Consider the following 21,659-nt stretch of genomic DNA (forward strand, 5'->3'; position numbering starts at 1 on the left):
AGATGAAAAAGAAAAATAGTAACAGAAATTAGAAATGCCTCTAATGGATTCATCAGTAGATCTGACACAGCTAAGGAATGAATGAGTTCAGCTGAAGACAGGTCAATAAAAATTACCCAACTTAAAACGAGAAAAGTCAGTGGAAAAAAAAAACCCAGGGAATCAAGGAACTGAGAGATAATATCTAATAGTCCAACATATGCATAACTGGAATCCCAGAAAGAGAAGACAGATCAAGCAGAAGAAAATATTTGAAGAGATAATGGCTGAGAATTTTCCAAAACTAAAGAAAAACATCAACGCACAGTCCAAGAGCTTGGAAATCCCCAAGCGGGATTCAACAACAATACCAACAACAACAACGACAGCAACAACAACATACACATTTAGACACACACTGAGAAAATATTGACGGCAGCCAGAGGAAAAAGACATTGCATACAAAAAAAGGGATTAGAGCAGACTTCTCATTGGAAACTGTGCAAGCCAAAAAATAATGGAGTGACATGTTTAAAGTATTCAAAGGAAAGTAATCTTTCAGAATTCTACATCCAGCAAAAGCACTTCTGAAAAAATACAAAGAAAAATGTTTTCAGATGAACAATAGAGAGAATTTATAATTACATACTTGTGCTACCAAAATATAAAAGGAAATTCTTCATGCAGAAGTTATATGATACAGACAACAACTTAGGGCGATGATCATGGGAACCCTCAGCTGGTAGGCAGTTCCTCAGAAGCACAGGTTAGTGCAGGACAGGCCTCCCTCTTTTCTCACTTGCAGTTCTCAAAAATAAATGTAGAATGTGCTAGGATGCAACGTCCTGACATGGGGGGACATGGAGGGACTGGCCATCACAGCCCCGGCTCTGTCCAGTCCCTCCCCGGGAACAAGATGTTCTTCAACACTCTAGCCCAGCATGTTATGGTTCCCCCAAAGTATGAAACCCTGGGTGGGCTGTCTTCACAGCCCCGCAGCTGCAGTACAAGCAGGGCATGCGCAGCTAAGATTCCATCTACCCCAGGCAGCCTTCTGTTGTCCATTGCTGCCTATGCGTTTGGGTGGGAGTTTCCCAACTCTTATTCCTCCGTCAAACTGAGATTGAATGCCTTCTTGCTACAAGGAAAAACACAGCTTCATAGCTTTGTTGGACGTCGGGTTGTTGTGTCACACTGGATCCAAACAGGCTGATAACAGGCCTGTGGTGAACCTGCATCACTGTTACAACCTGGGACTTGCGACTGGTCTCTGACATGGGGGCATTCTTGTGGGACTGAGCCCTTAAGTTGTGGGATCTGGCGCTGTCTCCAGGCAGATGGTGTCAGATGGGACTGCATTAGGGGATGCTCAGGGGGCGTGCACTGGAGAATTGGTGTGTGGGAAAAGCCCACATCTGGTGTCAGAGGTGAAGTACTGAGGTTGGCGGAGCGTGGAGAGGAAAAACAGTTGGGTTTTTAAGTTCGTGAGTTTTAGACTGGTCCAGGGAAGAGGAAAGAGATGGACCCTTTGCAGAAAAATGCTAGGTAGATGGAGTTTGCTGAACACTTCTGAGATGCCAGGTACTGGATCGGATTTGTGTTAGAGGCTGGGGAGGACCCTGAGCCAGAAGGCATTTAATCTCAGTTTGAAAGAAGAATAAGATGTGGAAACTCCCACCCGAACAGCCCATGCGTGATGACGACTGTAGAGACTGAAAGAGCCAAGAGACGAGGCTTGATGCTGTCCCTGGATGTGTCAGTCAAGGCGTCCGCACCACTATCTGGGGACATTGCTGGGAGCCTGGGCCTGAGGTTGTGGTTCTGACTCTGCCCTGGAAGCAGGGTGGCTATCTGACACTGCCCACAAGGGGGCACCAGAGACTCGCTGCCAAATGGGCGCCCTTGGCCAGAATGAGGACCCTGCAATTAGAAACCAGGACAGGCCCAGACAGGGATTTCAAACACTGCTGTGGGTGAGAAGGCAGTACTGCTTGGCACCTAAAGACTCAGGCTCTAGATCCAGGCTGCGCAGCTTCATATTCCAGCATTGTGACCAGGGCCGGCTGGTTTCCTGGGCCTGAGGCCTGTGCAGTCACAGGGCCCTGCTGTCAGGAGGGCTGTCTGTGGCTTTAATGCTGTGCTCCTGCTGTCCTGAAATTCTTCAAAATTGTTAGAATGAGCATCCTGTATTTTTTGTGTGTGTTTGTTTGCCCAGCAAATTCCACAGCAGGTCCTGTCTGTCACTTTCCAGCCCAGTTTTCTTGGGCCTCGTGGTGACGTTCACGTGGTTGATACCAAGTGAACTGCTCCTAGGGTTTCTGTGAAGACTCTCTGAGTTACAATGGAGAGTATTTTATCATCAAACACATAATAACTATGCAGTGAGTTTTACTTACTGACTTTTACTTACTTCTATTACTGCTATTATTCTCTCTTCCTTCCTTCCTTCCTTCCTTCCTTCCTTCCTTCCTTCCTTCCTTCCTTCCTTCTCTCTTTTCTTTTCTTTTCTTTTCTTTTCTTTTCTTTTCTTTTCTTTTCTTTTCTTTTCTTTTCTTTTCTTTTCTTTTCTGAAGTTTTGCTCTTGTCGCCCAGGCTGGAGTGCAGTGGCGCAATCTTGGCTCACTGCCACCTCCACCTCCCCGGTTCAAGTGATTCTCCTGCCTCAGCCTCCCAACTAGCTGGGATTACAGGCACCCGTCACCACACCTGGCTAATTTTTGTATTTTTAGTAGACATGGGGTTTCAGCATATTGGCCAGGTTGGTCTCGAACTCCTGACCTCAGGTGATCCGCCCACCTTGGCCTCCCAAAGTCTGGGATTACAGGTGTGAGCCACCACGCCTGGCCTATTACTGCTATTATTATAGAGTTCAAGGGTACCATGGACTGTTCAACAAAGGCCAATGTGCACTTCCCTGGGTACAGATCCATCTGCTGGGCAGCTCTCAGTCCATCCACCAGGTCGCATTGCCCAGCACTTCTTGGGGAGCCCCAAAATGAATTTGACCTTGGTCCTGACCCAAGGATCCCACGGTCTGACAGGTGAGGCCTCTGGGCTTCAGCTTACCAACCCCTGCTCTGTAGTGTCTCCCCCTCTCTCTGGACCAGAAGGAAAAAACATGCTGTTTCTTCCCCCGCTGAGGCTCAAGGAGCTCTGGGACGCCGTCTCGGACAGGACCACTCGGTGTGGTATGAGGATTCTGCACTGGGTCTGTGGTCAGCTTTCTCATGGTAAGCTTTGAATTTTCCTCCAGCGACAAAGGAGGAAGCACCCAGGCTTTCTTATCAGCTTTCCAAGTGTCAGCAGGAGGGGGACAAGGGAAGGCTGAGACATAAAAGCCACCAGGAGTCAAACACTGAAAAGTGAGTTTGGACTCACTATGACACAGCATTTGGTTGGGTTTTGTGTTTTCTTTAATCCAATCTGAAAATCATTTTTAATTGGTGTGTTTACATCATTTTTGTTTAATATAATTATTGATATGATTGGATTAAAATCTGTCATTTCAGGGGTACTTTTTCATTTGTTCCTGTGTCTTTGTTCTTCTCTCTGCTTGTTTGTGTAGCGAGTATTTATGATTTCATGTTATCTCCACTATTGTGTTATTATTCCTATCTCTTTTTAAAATTATTGATTGGTTTTCCTGGGTATGCAATATATATATTTGATTAATCACCTTATACCTTCAGATAAGACCAATTACACAAAGTGTAAGAATCTTATGAAAGTGTACTTCAAATACCTGTCTCTCGTCTTTCCTATTATTTTTATCGTATATTTTATTCTTACATATGATCAAAATCCACGGTTCATTGGTGCTATTTTTGTTTTAAACAGTAATTAAATATAAGGGAAAATAGCTTACATTACCTTTATTTCGAAGTTCTATGTAGAGCTTCACTTCTTTGATAAATATCCAAGTTTTTGTCCTGTATTATATAGCTTCTGCATAAAGAATTTCCTTTTATATTTTTGGTAGCACAAGTATGTAATTATAAATTCTCTCTATTGTTCATCTGAAAACATTTTTCCCTTTATTTTTTCATCAGTGTTTTTGCTGGATGTAGAATTCTGAAAGATTTTTTCCTTTGGCTACATTAAAGGTGTCACTCCATTATCTTTTGGCTTGCATTTTTTCCAAAGAGAAGTCTGCTCTAAACCCTTTCGTTGTATGCAATGTCTTTTCCCTCTGGCTGCCTTCAATATTTTCTCAGTGTGTGTCTAAATGTGTATGTTGTTGTTGCTGTTGTTGTTGTCGTCGTTGTTGAATCCTGTCTGGGGTTTTCCAAGCTCTTGGACCTATGCCTTGATGTTTTTCGTTAGTTTTGGAAAATTCTCAGCCATTATCTTTTCAAATATTTTCCTCTACCTACCCTGTCTTCTCTTTCTGGGATTCCAGTTATGCATATGTTGGACCGTTAGATATTATCTCACAGTTATTTGATTCTCTGGGTTTTTTTTCATGGATTTTCCTCATATTAAGTTGGGTAATTTATATTGGCCTGTCTTCAGCTGCACACTATTCATTCCTCAGCTGTGTCAGATCTACTGATGAATCCATTAGAGGCATTTCTAATTTCTGTTACTATTTTTTTTCATTTCTAACATTTCCATTTGTTTCTTTCTCATAGTTTCTACCTCTCTGCTGAAACTACCCATCTGTTCATGGAAGTATTGCATATAGTTTTTTTAAAATCCCAGACTGTTAGTCTGACACCTAGGTTATCTCTGAATCTGGTTCTGTTGATTGCTTTGTTTGTCTGTCTCTCTCTCCCTCTCACACTAAGAGATGCTATTTCACCATAATACCATGGTTAGAGTGCAGATGGTTGTTCATAGGTGCAATTACAGTGCACTACAGCCTTGAACTCACAGGTTCAAGCAATCCTCCTACATCAGCCTCCTAAGTAGCTGGGACTACAGGCATGCATCACTGTGCCCAACTGCTTTGTCTCTTGTTAATAGGTTTCGCTTCCTTCATAAGATTTGTGATTTTGAATTCAATACTTGACATCATGGGTGAGTTGAAACTGAAGTAAGTAGTATCCGTGACAGAAAATGGACATATCTTTTCTTCTGCTGCTACACTGATTTTATGTGTGCACGTGTGTGTGTGTGTGTGTGTGTGTGTGTGTGTGTGTGAGAGTATTTAGAGTGTGGTGATCGAGGGATAGTTTTGTTGTTGCTATGGCTATCTTGAATGCACCATCTGCTTCAAATGCATCCAGTGCTACCTTGTGCTGGTTCTAGTGTGCTTTTGTAAGGGCTGGCTTTCCGAAGGATTTTCCTAATGTCTGTTCCACTCTCAGTTTTAGGCCCTTTCTGTTCACCTGCTTTTACCAGAGGGTTGCTCTGCATGCTTTGCTCTCTACCCCAGCAGTACATTTCTGTTACCTGGGACTTGCTAACTCCATGGTAGCAGCCAGGAATGCCTTCTTTTGTCATGGTCCAGCCTCAACCTTAGGTAGGACCTTAGTTTCTTCCTGTTGGAAATGGAGCTTCGTCAGAGATATTGACCATCCCCAGCAGTAAAAGACCAATAATCTGCGCCCAAGATGACTCCCTGTCCCTCTCCCAGGGCTACAGAGTTTTAAAAGATTTCTTATCTTCAAACTCAGTATGTGTCTACAAGTACCTAGAGGAGGACAAGATATGTTGGCCATTCTGCAATGGTTGAAGGATTTTGTTCTTTAGGGGTGAAGGGTGTGAGCAGGGCTCATGCCTACATTCCTGAAGGCAGATTTTCTCCAGTCTTACTATCTACCCTAATCTTTCTCATGGGCCCTGATAGATACCCATGGAGTAGAGTCTGTGATGGGAGTCAACCTCCTCATGGGTCCATGGTTCCCAGAGATTTTATACTCTCACAGTGGACCACACTTGGCCTTCAGCACTGATTAAAATTCACAGAGTATTTCCACTCATGATGGTCACCCCGTCTCCTACACAGGTGAGAAGTAAGCCAGTGTTCACATCCCACCACTCCCCCTTAGTGCTTGTCTTCCCTTCCATTTCAAGGGAACCATGTGCCTTGCAACTTCAGCTCCTTGGTGCAGGAAAGTTATGATTTTGAGGACAATCCAGCTTCCTCTTGCTGATAAGGTGGTAATGACATGCTTTAGAGCTTTCTACATACTAACAGAATCCAGAAATCACCTGTGGGATTCTGAAAGACACAGTATTAGGATGACCCTCTGGAGACTTACTCCAAGGTGGTCACTGCCCACACCAGAAGTGGTCCAGGCTACAGAAGGAGTTTAGACCAGTTGTTGAAAGACTCAGCCTCATGGGGGGTTTTGAGAGGCTAGTGCACATACTCAGAAAGGTGTTGTAGGCCTGTGCAAGCATCAGCAAATGCCATGCAACAGTACCACAGGATCACCTCAGCATGCCTCCCTCTTCCCAGATCCAGGCACATTCTCAGCCTGGGCCACTTCCATTTCCACACACAGCTCCAAACAGAGGATCTGGATGCTACACTCTGGCCATCCCAATTCTTATTGTTGGAAATTGTTGGGGGCCCAGAAATATGCAAAAGGCCGAGTTCCCCTGAGCACCATCCATGGCCCAACCCTCTGGGCTCTGCTCATCCTTAGGCCTGGTCATCCCCAGCAGAGCCACCTTCCTTCTCACATTGCCTATTTCAGCATTATTCTGTCTCTGAGGACAATTGATTAACCTCCAGTATGAGACACAAACACTAATTTGGCCTTCAAAAGATACTTTATTCCCAAAGCTGAGGTCACAAATACAAAACTTCCTTCTTCATGGCCTCTGTTCCCTGCCCCTCACCACCAGACAATTCCCCAGCCACGGTAAGATGCCTTCTGAACCTCCAATCCCTTTCACAAGATACCCCAGTCTTTGCTCTTCCAGGCCCCCGAGGCTGGCTGGATCTTCCATTCACAGCTCAATGTGTTCTGTCTGGGGTGGCTTCTCCACTGCCTTCTTGGCAAAGAGTGTGGTCCAGAAAGCCACTTCCTTGTCCTTCAGCTTCTGGGCCGCCTGGGTGTTGGCACCAATCTGCAGGTACCCTTCCTCCTGGTTGTACTCTGGCCAGTGGGGCAGCCCTTCCCCATTGGGGTTTCTGGAAACAGAATCAAATAGAATTACCCCACAGCTGCTGTGTGTTCCCAACAATCTTCTGAGATGTGCGAGGATGCCCAAAGTTATCTCTGTCAAGAGGCTTGTATACCTCCCGAGATGGGGAGCTGACTATCTCCGGGAGTGGCCTCTCCATTTGTAGAGAGCTCTCATTGTCAGAGTGCTATGGTCACAGGGTCAGGAGTTTGATCCCACTAGAACCTTAGAAGCTGCCCCTTCCCAATAGGCATGCCCCACCCCACCCCACCCCTGCCCACCTTCACCAGTCCTGCTTTGTCTTTGCCAAGAGCCTCACCCATTGCGAGCAAAGTTGGCCCAGAATTTCATCACCATCTTGCTGAGTCTGATCTCCTCTTCAGAGGCACCCTCTGTGGGGAAGAAGAAAAAAAGCCTTTGTGACTCAAAGTGTGGTCCGCAGAGCTGCAGCATCAACATAATGTGTGAGCCTGCTAGAAACATAGTCTTGGCGAATGCTCCACACCCACTGAGCTGAGGTCTGCAGTTCTAGAAGATCCTGGTGCATTTGTGTGTACTTTACCTTTGAGTATATCTGACTGAGGGCTCAGCAATGGGCATGCGTCATTCCATGTGCTGGCTGCCTTTGTCTCCTGTGACCCTTGCCTGCCTCCTCCCTGCTCAGGGTCACAGGCAATGCCACACCCCAGGGTTTCCTCTATGGCAGCCCCACCTCCCAGGGTTGCTCTCTCTTGGGTCTTTTCTGACTCCCCAGCACACACCCACAATTCACATTCTGGAAAACAATAGAACCGCAAGGCTCCTAAGCATGCACAGTGAGATGCCCAGAGGCGCTGGTGCGTTCTGAGCAGCTATAGGGTGAGTCCCATGTGATCTGTAACTGCTGAGAGTTAAGGTTTAGAAGACACTGTGAGAGGACTTTTAAAAATATTGTATAATGTACACTAAAAATAAAATCCTAACACCCCCAGCTGACTGAACAGACCCTCTCTGGGCTAAGGGGAGCCCAGAAAATCCTTCAACTGTGTTCCTGCCTGGGAACGGACAGGAGGTCAGACACGCCTCATAATACTCCGTCTCTTTTGTGGTTTAGACACCACTGACCAGCATCAGCAAAAAAATAAAGGTCATCATTCTGACAGAACACTCTTTGTGGCAATAAGACACCAAATTAAAAATGAGACCTAAGGCCACGTCAGGCAAGGGTTCTAGCCTATATCTCTCCCCTTAAAGAATCCACTCTGTTCTCACTGCCATGAGGTGCTTCTGTTTCTCTAGCAGCTAAACAAGCACTGGCTTGGACTTAAGCAAAATGAAAACAATTACAACAGCTGCAGCTGGAATACGCAGACAAACAGAACCCTGACCCTCCAGTCTTAACTATGGCTTTGATTGCATAAGAGACTGATTTCAGTAACTTTCTCCAGATAGGAACATCACCAACCATGCACTGGACCTGGCCGGTGTACAGAGGCTGCTCACTTGCTAGGCTTTATGTCCTGAGAAGACCTTTGGACTTATAGGCCCTAATTATAATATATTTAAATATTAGGTCTCCACCACCAGGTGAACATGGGCCATGTTGCATGCATGTTTTATACACATGTGTCAGGACTGTCTTCACGAATATCCATTGCTCCCCCTGTAACCTGTTGAACATGTGTGTTTAGCAAATCCATTCACATAAAGCTCCTACCCAACCCCTCCTCGATCAATGAGCCTATGTCTGGGCTTGGCCAGAGGCACCTTCCCAGCCTGTGGGATGGCCACCTTGCTGGCTATAAAGTATATCAGAAATAAAGTCTCCTCTCCTATTCCAAATTCATACATCCTGTGATTTCTAAATTAACAATTATTAAATATATTAAATTTAAAGGTTTATGCATTTTTATTAGAGACAGGCAGAAAGACAAACAGACACACATTAGACCTGACTCAGGGTTAACACCAATTCTAACCTCACCCTCACTTATGTTCTCAGCACTCCTGGGAGAGGGAAATTGATCGGTGGCTTCTCAACCTAGAGCAGGGCCCTGCATGTGTCCCACCACCTATCTTGTTGATGACACAGCCCAGGATTCTGAGTGTCTGTGCAGAGGGCACATGAAGACACATCCTCCCTCACATGTGTTAGAGCAGGAGGAAGCCCAGGGACTACCCAATGACGTTCAATCCTGTTATAGAGAATCAGGAAACTAAGACCAGGAGAGGAGAAACTTGCTGAAGCCCACCACACCAACACTGGAACCCAGGTCTCCTAACTCCAAGCTCACGGACAGCAAGGAGCCATTACCTTTTAAAAATGGAGCCCCAAAGACAGAGAAGAACTCATCCCCGTGGTCTCCTATCACCGTCTTGGGTTTCATGTCTGATGAGAAGCTTGGACGATACTGAAACTCATACATGTAGGTGGGCGCTCCAGCATCTGAGAAGGCAAAGATTCATGCTCAGTTCATGTTGCCCGACACACACCTGGAGGCTACCAAGGTCTCCAGCTCTGCAGGAAACCTCGGGTTGTCAGCACAGTAGAGAAACAGAGTCACAGGAAAGCTCAGTGACGTGCTGCGTGCTGCCTAGCTGGTTGACGTGGAACTGGAATCTGAGCCAGATATTTGTTCAATGAACAAATGTTTAATGAATGAATGTGGAGACTCTGGGTCAATTCATTTAAAATAACTGCCAGTGCAGGGACCCTGACTCAGCCTCATTAACCCCTTTTCCTACTGGTGCATTCTCCCACAAGACAATCTCTCTATATCTGGTTACACTGGATGTAATTCTTTGACAACAGTCTCGCATTCATTCACTGAACACCATCTCCACCCTGACAGGTGTCTTCTATTCTGCCTCTTTTGAGCATTTCCAGTGTTTTTCTCACCCATCCTGAGAAGACTGAAGCAAATCCAAGTTGGGTGTCTGAATGTGAGGCTATTTAAATACAAACATACGCAGAGAAGGAACAATCTGCCTCTTGTGTCTCAGGAATCTGCGGCGCTCACTGCTTTATATCTCACTGTCCCCATGTGTCTTGCTGCCTGCCTGGCCAGGGAGTGTTAGGGTGTTAAGGCATTAAAGTCCTGGCAGAGAAAAGAAGGGGCTGAGAAAGGGTGACCTTGCTCAAAGGGGACAAAAATATGGAAAAAGAAAGGACAAAAATATGGAAACGCATAAAGGAAAACTAGATATCTCTCATAATTCCACTACCTGAGGCAAGGGCTATGCATTTTTTGTATTTCCTTACAAAATTTTTCCATATCCTATATCATTTAAAAATCAATTTTAACAATCAAATTTAAAATATCACTCATAACTCTACTAATCAGAGAATGTTTCTTTTTTATTTTAGCCTATCTCTCTTTTATGCAAATAAACTTGGGATGATATTATATATGTTGTTTTGTAGTACACTATAATCATTTCCTCTTTAAATTTTTTTTGTAGAGACAGGGTCTCACTATGTTGCCCAGGCTAATCTTGAAGTCCTAGGGTCTCAGAGTGCTTCCACTTCAGCCTCCCGAAGTGCTGAGATTGTAGGGATGAGCCACCACCTCCAGCCATCATTTCTTAACATCCTTAAATATTCATCCACAAAAGGATTTAACGATGGGAGCTCACCCATCCCTAACCTCATGCCCCACCCGCACATGTCATTTCAATGTGAGAATGAAGAAGAATCTATTCACTCATCTTTGTCAGCCTCCTTCACTGCACCCTCGGCTCAGCAGGAAATGTGCTTGGGATGATGCCATCCTTCTGTGGCTCTGTAATCCACCTGTTAAATGGCTGCTTCAATGTCAAGCAAAACTTGCTAAAAGGAGGGTTTGACCTTGCCTTTGCCCCTTGAACATTTTCCAAAGAAACTCAGAGCCAACTATAGAAAAAAGAGCTTTTGTGAATGACAGAACTTATTATAGTAGCATGCTGCCCAAAACGTACTTTGTAAAACTCTTTGGCTAAAGCCATTGATATTTATACAATTCTTACAATCACAGCACAAGTCTTCAGAGGAAAGTAGGGCACAGATTTGGGTAATGACAGTTCGGCACAATAAGAGAAGCAGAGACAATGAGAGGGCTAATCATGAAAGACATGCTGATGTGCTTCTTGTTGGTGGGGAAGTTTATGAAACTGGCAGCATTATGTTAATTTTTAGTCTTAGCATCCCAAATGAGAAGGAAAATTAAGAAATCCACATTCTTGTGCAATGCATGCAATTTTGCAGTATTTGCCCAGAGTTCTAAAACGTTTCTTTTGTCCAACAATGGTGGACAAAAAAAAAATACTAAAAAAAAAAAAAAAAAATGCAATGGTGGTGGTGCCTTTCACAATTCCATTCAGTTCATCAGTCTGGCTGCTGCAGAAGTTGAATAACCCCTGGAGAATGACCGTAGACTACCGCACACTCAACCAAGTGGTAACTCTGATCATAGCTGCTGTGCTAGGTGTGGCATCGCTGCTTGAGCAGGTGAATAAGGCTTCTCCTATAACGTATGCTGCAGCTATAGATTTGGTGAATTCAGTCTTTTCCATTCCAACTAGAAAAATTCGCATCTACATGGGATGAAAATTATTCAGTTACAGGGATAGCTGCCTCTCACAATATAGTCCAAAGACATCTACCCTGCCTGGATGTCCCAAGAACATCACACTCTATGTTCCATTTACCACTTCATGTTCAACGGACAGGAAGAGCAAGAGGTGGCCAGCCCTCTGGAGGCTTTGTGCTCCAGAGGGTGAGAGATAAGCCCTTTGGAAACTCAAGGAAGGGACATATCAGTGAAGGCTTGAGGAATCCCATGGGCAGAACATGCTAGGATTTCTCCTCTAAAGTAGAAGAAAAATCTAACCATTTTGCAACTATTGCTCAAAAGAAGGAGGCAAAGTCTCCTTGGCATGTGTAGGCAGCGCATTCCACACCGAGACATATGGCTCTAGCCCAAATTCCAGACAACATCAAAGACCACCAGGTTTGAGTGGGGTAGGGTCTGAAGAAGAAATGGCACTGGCAAGTCCAGGCTGTGGATCAATCAGTCCTGTTGCCTGGGTGATGTGATCTGGCAGGCCTGTGATGGTGGAAATGTCAGGGATGGGAGAAGGTGCAGGTGGAGCTCATGGCAAGCTCCAGTGGGAGGATCATGATCTGCTTCCTGCAATTCTGGTATAAGACTATGCCTACCACAGTAGGGAATTAAACCCCTTTGAGAATTGTCTCTGCACATTAGTGGGTCCTGGTATCAAAAAATGCTAGACCACAGGCACCAAGTGACCGTGCATCCAGAACTTTCCATTAAGAGATAAGTCCTGGCTATAAATCACTCTTGGGAAGTATTGTGGGTATGTTAATAGTCACTTTATCTATAGTGACGTTGCATAGTCCTCTCTTGAAGGACCCAGACTGCTTAAAACAATGAGCTCAGTAGGTTTGAGAAGTGGTTCAGGTCTGGAAGGATCTAGTAAGGGATTGTGATTTTTCATTGTTATAGCCGACAAAAACTTCTAATCATCATCTATTGACTTTCTCTGATTTTACAAGTTAAACAATATTCAAATTGGCTTCCTGTCTACTTTACTTCTAGGAATACCGTGTTCTATTAGCCACTGTCATAGATCTCTGTTGGACAAGGCATCTTGGTTGCCACTGTTTTTTTACCCAGTAAGGTAATTATCTCCACCTTACCTCTGGTTATGCAGCACCACCTGGTCTCTGCTATTCCAGACTCATTCACACTGATACTAGGGAGTCTATTTCTATGGTAGCTAACAAGGATTATCACCACTGAGCTTCTCAAATAATTCCTTCCTGCCTAGCAAATTCCTTACTGCCCTAGTGAAGGGATCCTCTGTCACTCTCAGGAAACATTTTCAGATAGTGCGTCCCTATTCTAGGAGATGTATTTATTTTAACAGTTCCACATCCCTGAACCTTCTCATCTCTTCATCAATACTTGGCCATTCTAACAGGCTAATTCTAACATCTCCATCGCATTTGCTGTAGGCTGTCATCATGTCCATGCTTCATGGGTCCACTCTCATAGCATATTAGCATCTGCCCGAGGCATTCTCTGAGGACAGTAAGTCCTGCACCATGAGAATGTGTTCTTGTGCTAATAAATTCTCTCTACCCAGTCTTACCTTCTGCTCCACCCCTCAGGCTCACCACCCTCCAAGACCCACCTCCACGCATGTTTTTCTCTGTTCCTGTCAGGACATAGTAGCCACATCATGCGATTCATTCAGTAGGAAAACCCTTTTCTCCTGGGGAAAGGACTCATGTTCTTGTTTAAGCTATGCTTAAGCTTAGCCCTTGTTACTGGCCTGGAACGATGAGAGGATTGGGTGATCTTGATGAGGAAAAGCTTTATCTTGGGAAGTATCTATCACGGGTCAAGTCTATGCATTGTTACCAGAGTACAAGTGTCTGGTGTCCCCTAGTAAGGAGAGGCCTGCTTCTGCCAGGCTGGAGAGTTTAGGAGAAGTTGGGTATTCATTATTCTCAAGTGCATCCATCCAGATGTCTGGGGTCTCAGACATTCCAGGTCTCAGGGTCTCAATCATTCCCTGTTGGTGTCCTAACTTTAGCTTAGAAGATTTTTCAAGGCTATAGGCTCAACCTTAACCTTATGAGAAAACTCTGGGTCTAATTTTCAGCATAGTTTAACTACGGTTCCAGGAGACACAGCTATCTTTAAAAGCTGCTAGGAGACCTTCTGATTTTCACAGTGTACTCTGTGTTGATAGCTGATTAACTGAGACTGCCATTTTTTTCAAGATTTTCAAGGCAGTTAACAAAAGGTAGCCAATGCCGCAATACTTCTGATTACCCTTGCCTCTAGACCTAGAGGTGCTAGCGTTAATGCACGCCTCAGTGCAGCCCGCCCCTCTGAACCACATCCTGGTCCACCACTGACAGTCGTAGTAATAGAATACTGTCTGACTAGCGGGGAGATCCAGTTTCAAAATCTCACTAGGGATTGCTCTCTAGGTCTCCTTCTCATACCTATCGACTGACTTAGTTTGTGTGCCTGAAAACAGAGCCTGAGGCAGGGATTTGGGTAAAAAGGTAGATTTCTTAGGAGCAAGGGTGGAGGGGAGGAGGGAAGGTGAGACGAGGGGATATTCCTGAGACTGCTGCTGTGAGCAATGGGAGCCCCACTTCCTTGGACTTTCATGCAGCACACAGAATGCCTCAGAGCTCCCTCAGCTCTCATGGCCCTTCTGTTGAGGGTTCCTCCTGGGGGACTCCATCTGTCCTGTAATTCTAATCTCACTTGAGCAAAGACAGAAGGGACGTTTCTGCCCTGGGGCAGAAAATAGAAAGCCAGGGGCCCACCCATGCTTCAGGTGGTATGCTGTCAGTGCAAAGGGAGGCTGGGCCTGCACACTACGGTCCACTGCAGCTGTGGCTTAAATCCGAGGTGGGCTGAAGTTTGGTGACCTGCTTGAGAGATCACATGGTCCTTGTCATAGTCATCATCATCATTATCATAGGGTATACCACCTATAGAACAAGGGCAGCGTGTTGTAAATAATAGAGTCATCGAAAAAAGTGCTGGATGGGAAGAGGAGAATGATTCTAGCATTTGGTAATGAGGAGGTCTATATGGAGGAAGTGGTTTTTTATGGAATCTTTAAGACAAGTAGGATTTCATAGGGTAAAGAAGTCACCTGAGTGTGGTGGGCCATGCCTGGCCACACCCCTGTAATCCCAGAGCTTTGGGAGGCAGAAGCTGGTGGATGACTTGAGTCCAGGAGTTGGAGACCAGACTGGGCAACATAGTGAGACTCCATCTCTACCAAAAAATAAAAAAATAAATTAGCCAGGTGTGGCGGTGTGCACCTGTAGTCCTAGATACTTGGGAAATGGAGGTGGGAGGATTACATGAGCCCAGGAGTTTGTCATGCCACTGCACTCAAGCCTGGGTGACAGACACTGTCTCAAAAAAAAAAAAAAAAAAAAAAGAAAGAAAGAAAGAAAGAAAAGAAAAGAATTCAAGGCAAAACTTTCCAGGGGAGGAAAATATAACAAACAAACACTGGATGTAGTAATGGGGGTGCAGTGACGAGATGCAGGAGTGGAGGTACAGTGATGGGGTGCAGTGATGAGGTATAGAGATGGGATGCAGCGATAGGGCACAGCCTGCAGGGATGGGAGGTAGTGGCCTGCAGTGGTGGGGTACAGTGATGAGTATATTGGTGAGCGTTCAGTGGTAGGGCACAGTAATGGGGATACAGTGATGTAGTACAATGGTGGGGTTGCAGTGATGGAGTGCAGTGATGCAGTGCAGTGGTGGGGTGCAGTGATGGGGTACAGTGTTAGGGGTACAGTGGCAGGGTGCATTGATGGGGTGCATTGATGGAGTGCAGCAATGGGCTGTAGAAATGGGGAGCTTTGGTGGAGTGCAGTGGTGTGGGTGTAGTGACTAGGGTAGAAGTGGAGCTGCAGTGGTGGGGTGCAGTGGCAGGGGTGCAGTGGTAGGGTAGAGCAATGGGATAATGGTGGAGGTGCAGTGATGGGGTGTGGTGATGGGATGCAGTGGTGGGGGTGCAGTGATGGGGTGCTGCAATGGAGTGTAGTGATGGGGTGCAGTGGTGGGGTACAGTGATGGGGTGCAGTGGTGGGTCACAGTGATGGGATGCAGTGGTGGGGTGCAGTGATGGAGGTAGTGGTGGGGGTGCAGCATTGGGGTGTAGTGATGGGGTGCAGTGGTGGGGTACAGTGATGGGGTGCAGTGATGGAGGTAGTGGTGGAGGTACAGTGATGGGTGTAGTCATGAAGTGCAGTGGTGGGGTGCAGTGGTGGGGTGCAATGGTAGGGTATAGCAATGGGATAATAGTGGAGGTGCAGTGATGGGGTACAATGGTGGGAAGCAGTGGTGGGGTGCATTGGGGGAGTTCAGTGATGGGGTGCTGCAATGGGGTATAGTGATGGGATGCAGTAGTGGGATGCAGTGACTAAGTGCAGCAATGGGCTATAGAAATGGAGTGCAGTGGTGGGTGCAGTGGTAGGGGTAGTGGTGGGGGTCATGGTGGAATGCAGTGTGGGGGTGCAGTGATGGGGCACAGTGATGGGGTGCAGTGGTAGAGTGCAGTGATGGGGTGCAGTGGTGGGGTTAGTGGTGGGGGTGCAGTGATGGGGTGCAGTGGTAGAGTGCAGTGATGGGGTGCAGTGGTGAGGATAGTGGTGGAATGCAGTGATGGGGCACAGTGATGGGGCACAGTGATGAGGTGCAGTGGTAGAGTGCAGTGATGGGGTACAGTGTTTGGGGTAGTGGTGGGGTGCAGTGATGGGGTGCAGTGGTGGGGGTAACAGTGGGGTTGCAGTGAGGCATTAGTTTGGAATCATAGAATGGAGCCAGATAAGAAAAGATTTGAAGATGAAGTTAGTGTTTGGGTTTAATATGAATGTGTGAGAGGTTTGAAGAAACAGGTTATGAGATGGAAGCTCTAAAGCTTCCCAGCTGTGGGCCCATATGTGGTGTATGGGGCATTGCCTAGTGACCTGATTCCAGCACCAGAGCACCACTCCTTTGTTTTGTCCACCTACAGACTGGTTTCCACCCTGAGGCAGCTGTCATTGCTCTCCTACCTTCAAAGTTCCTTTAGCCTCTCTTTATGAGGATCCCAAAGTGGGCTTTGATCTTTACCACCTATCGGCAGAGGTAGATGAACCTATGTTTTAAACCAAGCTGCTTAAAGAACAAGCCCTTAGCCCTCATCTTGGTTTTCTCCCTCAGGGTTTCAGCAGAGTAATCTGGGAGAACAGGGAGAGCCTATCAAAGGTCTGTGTCTCCCAGGGGCCATCCAGGCCACTGACCTGTGCTACTGATGGGGACATCAAGGTCCAAGGTGGTTATTCAGCTTTCTAGAAGATTAAGTAATTTTTCATGGCCCAAGAACTGCAGAAGCCGGCCCATCCTCCCAGATCTTTCTATTGCCTCTCCTTTCCTACTCCCTCCTCCCCAAATTGCAAAGCCTGCAGCTCAAGGGCAGGAAACCTGAGCTCTAGTCCCAGCTGCTGCTTCTCAGCTTTGTGATATTGGATGAGCAATCCCACCTTGCAAAATCTCAGTTTCCTCATCTACAAAATGAGACTAATCGCATTAAATTAGGTAACAGATGCAAAGAAAGCATTTAGCCCAGGGTCTGGTACCAGTAAGGCATTCTGTAAATGAAGGCTAGTGGCATTGATTCCTAACATTATCAGTATTCCTCACAGAGTAGGTCCTGTGCATTAGGGGATGCCTGCGACAGAGGCGGTACCTAGAGAGAACAGCAAATAGAAGATGTTTCATTAGGAAACCATTTCCTCTATAGTTCTCTTTGCATTCTGATTTTGTAGAAGTGAAAGACTCAGTTTGGTGGTATTATAATATGTCATATATATATACACACACACAAACATATATACGTATATATATATACACACACATACATATAATGCTTGTTAATTTCCATTTTTAGCAAGGAGAATTCTTCGCCCCTCTGGTTAATGATAGATAATTACATCTAACTCAATCTGGTAAAGTCCTATTCAGTAATTTAAACAGTCTTTTTAGATAGCATAATCACTTCAAATAAATCCATAGCCTCTCAGATTTGCTCCCCACCCCACCCACACTCCTTGCCAAGATGGTGTCTGACTGTGTAAGTCAAGGGATGCTAATAGGACCACATGAGTGGGAGGGCTAGGGAGCTTGGACCCACTTGCAGAAGTCCTTGCGTTGTTGTGGTCTCCACAGCAACGTCCCGTTGCCCGGGCTCCTGGGAGGAGGATGAATTCTCATGCGGTGAGCTCATGGTCTGTCCTCTCGTCTTGATCAAAGCCCACTGACCCTCCCTGGCTGGCTCAGTGCCCCACCTCACCATGCACAGTGCTCAACACTGTGCTCCAGCACAGTCCAGGCTGTGGTTTCACTCTGTTCTCGAATACATGAAGCGCATCTGTAGTCCCCTGCCCTCCTCCGCCTCCTCTAGCTCCCAGCCAGGTTGGTAGTCACCTCTGAGTTCTCTTCAAAGCCACATGGTGATGTCTGGATCCATTTCAAGGAATTGGGGATCCAAGGGAAGTGGGAGCACTCTCTGAGATCTCTCTTGGCCCAACCACTTCTGCTCTGCTGTGGCTGCCCCAGGTTGGTTGAGATGTGGAACCCTTCTGTCAGTATCCTCCTGGAGAACCCTTCACTGCTTAGCACACATTTTGTCCTTGGCACACATTTCAACCCATTACTGCACCCCATCACTTTCCCCCATTGCTGTACCCCTTTAAGACCTATGTCTAAGAGGGGGAGTCAGGGCACTTTGCATAACACATGCTTTCCCTACCTCTCTTCCCTTCTCCTTTCAAAAATCCACTGTACAGAAGGGCCGGATTTTCCTGTTTGTCCTATTTTGGGGATCTTCTCGACCATATACCTCCCCTTCGTTGTAATGGTTGCTAGAGGTAAGGGAATGGTTTTGTGGTATAGAAATGCGAGATATATTGGCTTGTTCTTCCCAAAACACTATCCTTATTGCACTAGGTAGATACAATTTTGTTTAATAACAGCTTTTAAAAGATGTCCATTTAAAGAAAAAAAGTCAAGTAAATTGATAGTGAATTTGGTAGTGGGAATGGTACAAATCAGGAAGACAGAAGGTCTAGGACTGAGCTTTGGGAAGCCACAGGGCACACGTAAGACATTGGGATGAATATGTACCTGGAAAAGTCCAAGGTGTACTCCAAGGGGGAAGAGAGTCATGGCTACGGTTTATTAGAAAATAAGAGAGGTTGGAAAAGCAAAGCACTGAGAAGTTCAGGAGAATCAGGGGAAGGTTCTTGGAAGAGGTGGCAGTTAAATTGGATTTTAAAGAAGAAGCTGGAAAAGAAAGATATCCACACTGTGGGTGGTGATGTTGGCAACAAGATAGTTTGTGTGAAGTGCTTTAAAACAGTTGAGTGAGCAGTGGTGTAGAGAATTGATAATATTTCTGGTCAGATGAAGGGACAGATTTGAAGGCCAGGGAGAATCTTTTTGGTGACAACTATGAAAGGCCAAAGGGGAAATAATATAATCTAAGAGGCCTCAAGGTTGCCAAGGAGGCTGTAGACCAAATGGCCATTGAAGACTCTTGTTGGCAGGGCCAGCCGGGCTGCCAGTCTGAGCTGGCAGTGTTTGTGCCTTCAGAGCCACTCGCTTGTTCCAGCAGCAACCTTCTTCCTCTTCTCAGAAACTTCTCAGCTTCTCCAGCCTGCACTGTGTTCCACAAGCGGGGCTGGAAACCGCATTCATCCTTGGGCCTCTGGCACTCGTAATCCTAAAATGTCTTGCCTGGTCTGGAATGTCTTTCCTATTTCCCCCACCCCAGAAGTCCAAAGCTGATCAAATTATCTTTCCCCAACTCAAGAGTTAATCATCAGCTTCTTATGTAAATCAGAACAGGAAAGTCTTGCTTGGTCAATTCCTTTGAGAATATTGTTCTGATGCTGTTCTTCAGTAACTCGGCTGCCTCTGCCTGCCTATTCAGCACTTACCAGTTAACAAGAAGCTCTTTCTGGCTCCCGAACGAAGTTCTCTGAGGTCAGCAGCAGCCGTCAATGTTCACGGAGTTCAGGCAGGCAGCCAAATGAGTGGGAATTGGGTGCATCCAGGCCAGATCCTATTTTGGGCTATCTGGGTCCTTGTAGCCCCCACCAAGGGTGAGATATCCAGTGGGAGAGGAGGGCTCTCAGAAGATGGGGTGGGCAAGGATTTTCCACTGGTAGAAATGAGGTTATTTTTTAGAGGTCTCTGAGTGTCCGTGGAGAGCTATGTAGTACTTTGATGGCATCAATGTTCTGGTGTTGCCGAGAACCTAGGACCAGAGCTCCCTTCTTGGGGTGGGTAGAGCACAAAAGACCCTGGTTCTGCCCTTGGATTGCTCACACGCTGCAAGGGGTTTAGAGGGACACTATCCTGAGCACTGTGGAGGTGTGAGGAGCAGAGCCTGTGCTTCTGCACTCCTGGCTGCAGCGACAGGACTTTCAGTAATGAAATGAAATTAGAAACAGTGCTAAGACACCTGGGTCTTGCTAAGTAAGTAGCCGGGCAGTTTCCTTCCCAAGCCTCCACGTTCTGTGTGGTGACTGAGACTCCTGCATGCCCAGTCTCCCAAAGTGCCGTGCTGCTGGAAGTAGATGGGTTGATTTCAGGAAGCATCTGCTTGAGAATTTTACATTTTCATCCATGAATATTCCTGTATATTCAAAAGCATATACCTAACTCACCAACCACAATTCCATAAATGTCATTACTTGGAATTCTTCTAGGTAAAATTTTAAAAGGAGTTTATTGAAATTAAATTTTAAGAAAAAAATAAAAAGCCAGTAATCATGCAGGTGCTGCACAGATGTGCCGGCAGTGGTGCCAGGGGGTGTGGAGTGACAGAAGTGTAGGAACCCCTGGGAAGATGAGTTTGTGGCATCCCAGGATCTACAGAGTTCAGTGTGTGTCAATCCTGTAGAAAGAAAGAGCTCTCAGCAGAAGGGAGATGGGTTCCTGAGTGAATGGGGGAGATTTTGTGGCTAGGTGCTGCTGGGCTCCTAGGAGAAACTAAGTCAGTGGTCTCATGGGGGTGACTTCTACAGCAATCTTGGAAGAAGCTGTGGACCTGGATTCATGGAGAGGGAAGCTGGATAGTGTCAGCTGCACAGCCTCTGGGTGAAGGAAGCATGTCCCCACTGGGGAGCTCCAGGCTGGGTGGGCCATGACCCTGCCTGTCCCCAGCCTGCTCCTGATTCCTCCATGTGTTCCCCCAGGGCCTTCTGCTGAAGGGCCACAGAGGAACACCAGGCTGGGATGGATTCAGGGCAAGCAAGTTACTGTGCTGGGAAGCCCTGTGCCTGTGAACGTGTTCCTCTGAGTCCCCTTTGCTGCTCCCCCGCTGGGACCCCTGCGATTTACGAACCCTCAGCCTGCATCGCCCTGGGATAACTTGTGAGAAGCCACCTCCTACCCTAATTTGTAAGACCAGGTTCGGGCCCAGGGTTGGCTTGTGACTCTGGGAGTGGCATGAATGCAGGTCATGCTGCCCAGTGAGAAAGAAGAGGGGTTGGCGTGGATGAGGGAGGAGGGAAAGAGAGGGCTTGAGACTCGGGCCAGTGGTTCGGTAATCTCCTGACTCCCAAACCGACTGATGGCCAGGACGCTGGAGGCATCTTTAAAAATATGTTGATTCTCCAAGCTCCCTTCTGAACTTTCTGAATCAGAATATCCCGAGCTGAGCCCAGGAAACTATTATCTGAATGCTCTCTAGAGACTCTGATCACCAGCCAGGTGTTCTGGAAGTGCTGAGATGGGCTTACTGAGTCGTTTGGTCAGAAGGGACTGTCTAGGTATCTTCTTGTGACCTCTCACTCAAGCCTGACCTCTATGGGGCTCTATTGAGAAGAACCACACTAGAAGGGTGTTAACTCCAGCTGTCAAAACTGTGCCTGATGCAATACCTGGCCCATGGTGAACTCCATAAATACCCGTGGAATGAACATGTGGATGTGTCTCTGTGACACAGGGACTCTGGGAGGTAAGGAGCTCCTGGTCACTGCAGATTTTCAAGCTCGGGTAGGTAAGCAGTTACCAGGTTAA

At 46.4% G+C, this 21,659-nt stretch overlaps 4 protein-coding genes and 1 pseudogene across 4 annotated transcripts in view; 2 read left to right on the forward strand and 3 right to left on the reverse strand.

The window, feature by feature from the left end:
• Nucleotides 1-21,659, reverse strand: part of LOC126943900 (metallothionein-2) — an 894,508-nt gene that overhangs the window by 829,724 nt on the left and 43,125 nt on the right. The gene's annotated exons all lie outside the window — the stretch shown is intronic.
• The window catches only part of MT3 (metallothionein 3), an 892,117-nt gene that overhangs the window by 808,588 nt on the left and 61,870 nt on the right, over nucleotides 1-21,659 (reverse strand). The gene's annotated exons all lie outside the window — the stretch shown is intronic.
• The window catches only part of LOC126943833 (liver carboxylesterase 1), a 133,084-nt gene that overhangs the window by 37,811 nt on the left and 73,614 nt on the right, over nucleotides 1-21,659 (forward strand). The gene's annotated exons all lie outside the window — the stretch shown is intronic.
• Nucleotides 6,684-21,659, reverse strand: part of LOC126943848 (liver carboxylesterase 1-like) — a 123,567-nt gene continuing 108,591 nt past the window's right edge. Inside the window, exons 12-14 of the mRNA XM_050772994.1 lie at nucleotides 9,353-9,484; nucleotides 7,379-7,451; nucleotides 6,684-7,066 (exon numbers count right to left, since the gene is read on the reverse strand). Coding sequence (XP_050628951.1) covers nucleotides 6,883-7,066; nucleotides 7,379-7,451; nucleotides 9,353-9,484 — 389 coding nt within the window. The 3' untranslated portion in view covers nucleotides 6,684-6,882. The remainder of the gene's footprint in view (nucleotides 7,067-7,378; nucleotides 7,452-9,352; nucleotides 9,485-21,659) is intronic.
• The window catches only part of LOC126943851 (carboxylesterase 5A-like), a 28,936-nt pseudogene continuing 26,827 nt past the window's right edge, over nucleotides 19,551-21,659 (forward strand).

The sequence above is a fragment of the Macaca thibetana genome, chromosome 20 (genome assembly GCF_024542745.1).
Source record: "Macaca thibetana thibetana isolate TM-01 chromosome 20, ASM2454274v1, whole genome shotgun sequence".
Classification (NCBI taxonomy): Eukaryota; Metazoa; Chordata; class Mammalia; order Primates; family Cercopithecidae; genus Macaca; species Macaca thibetana.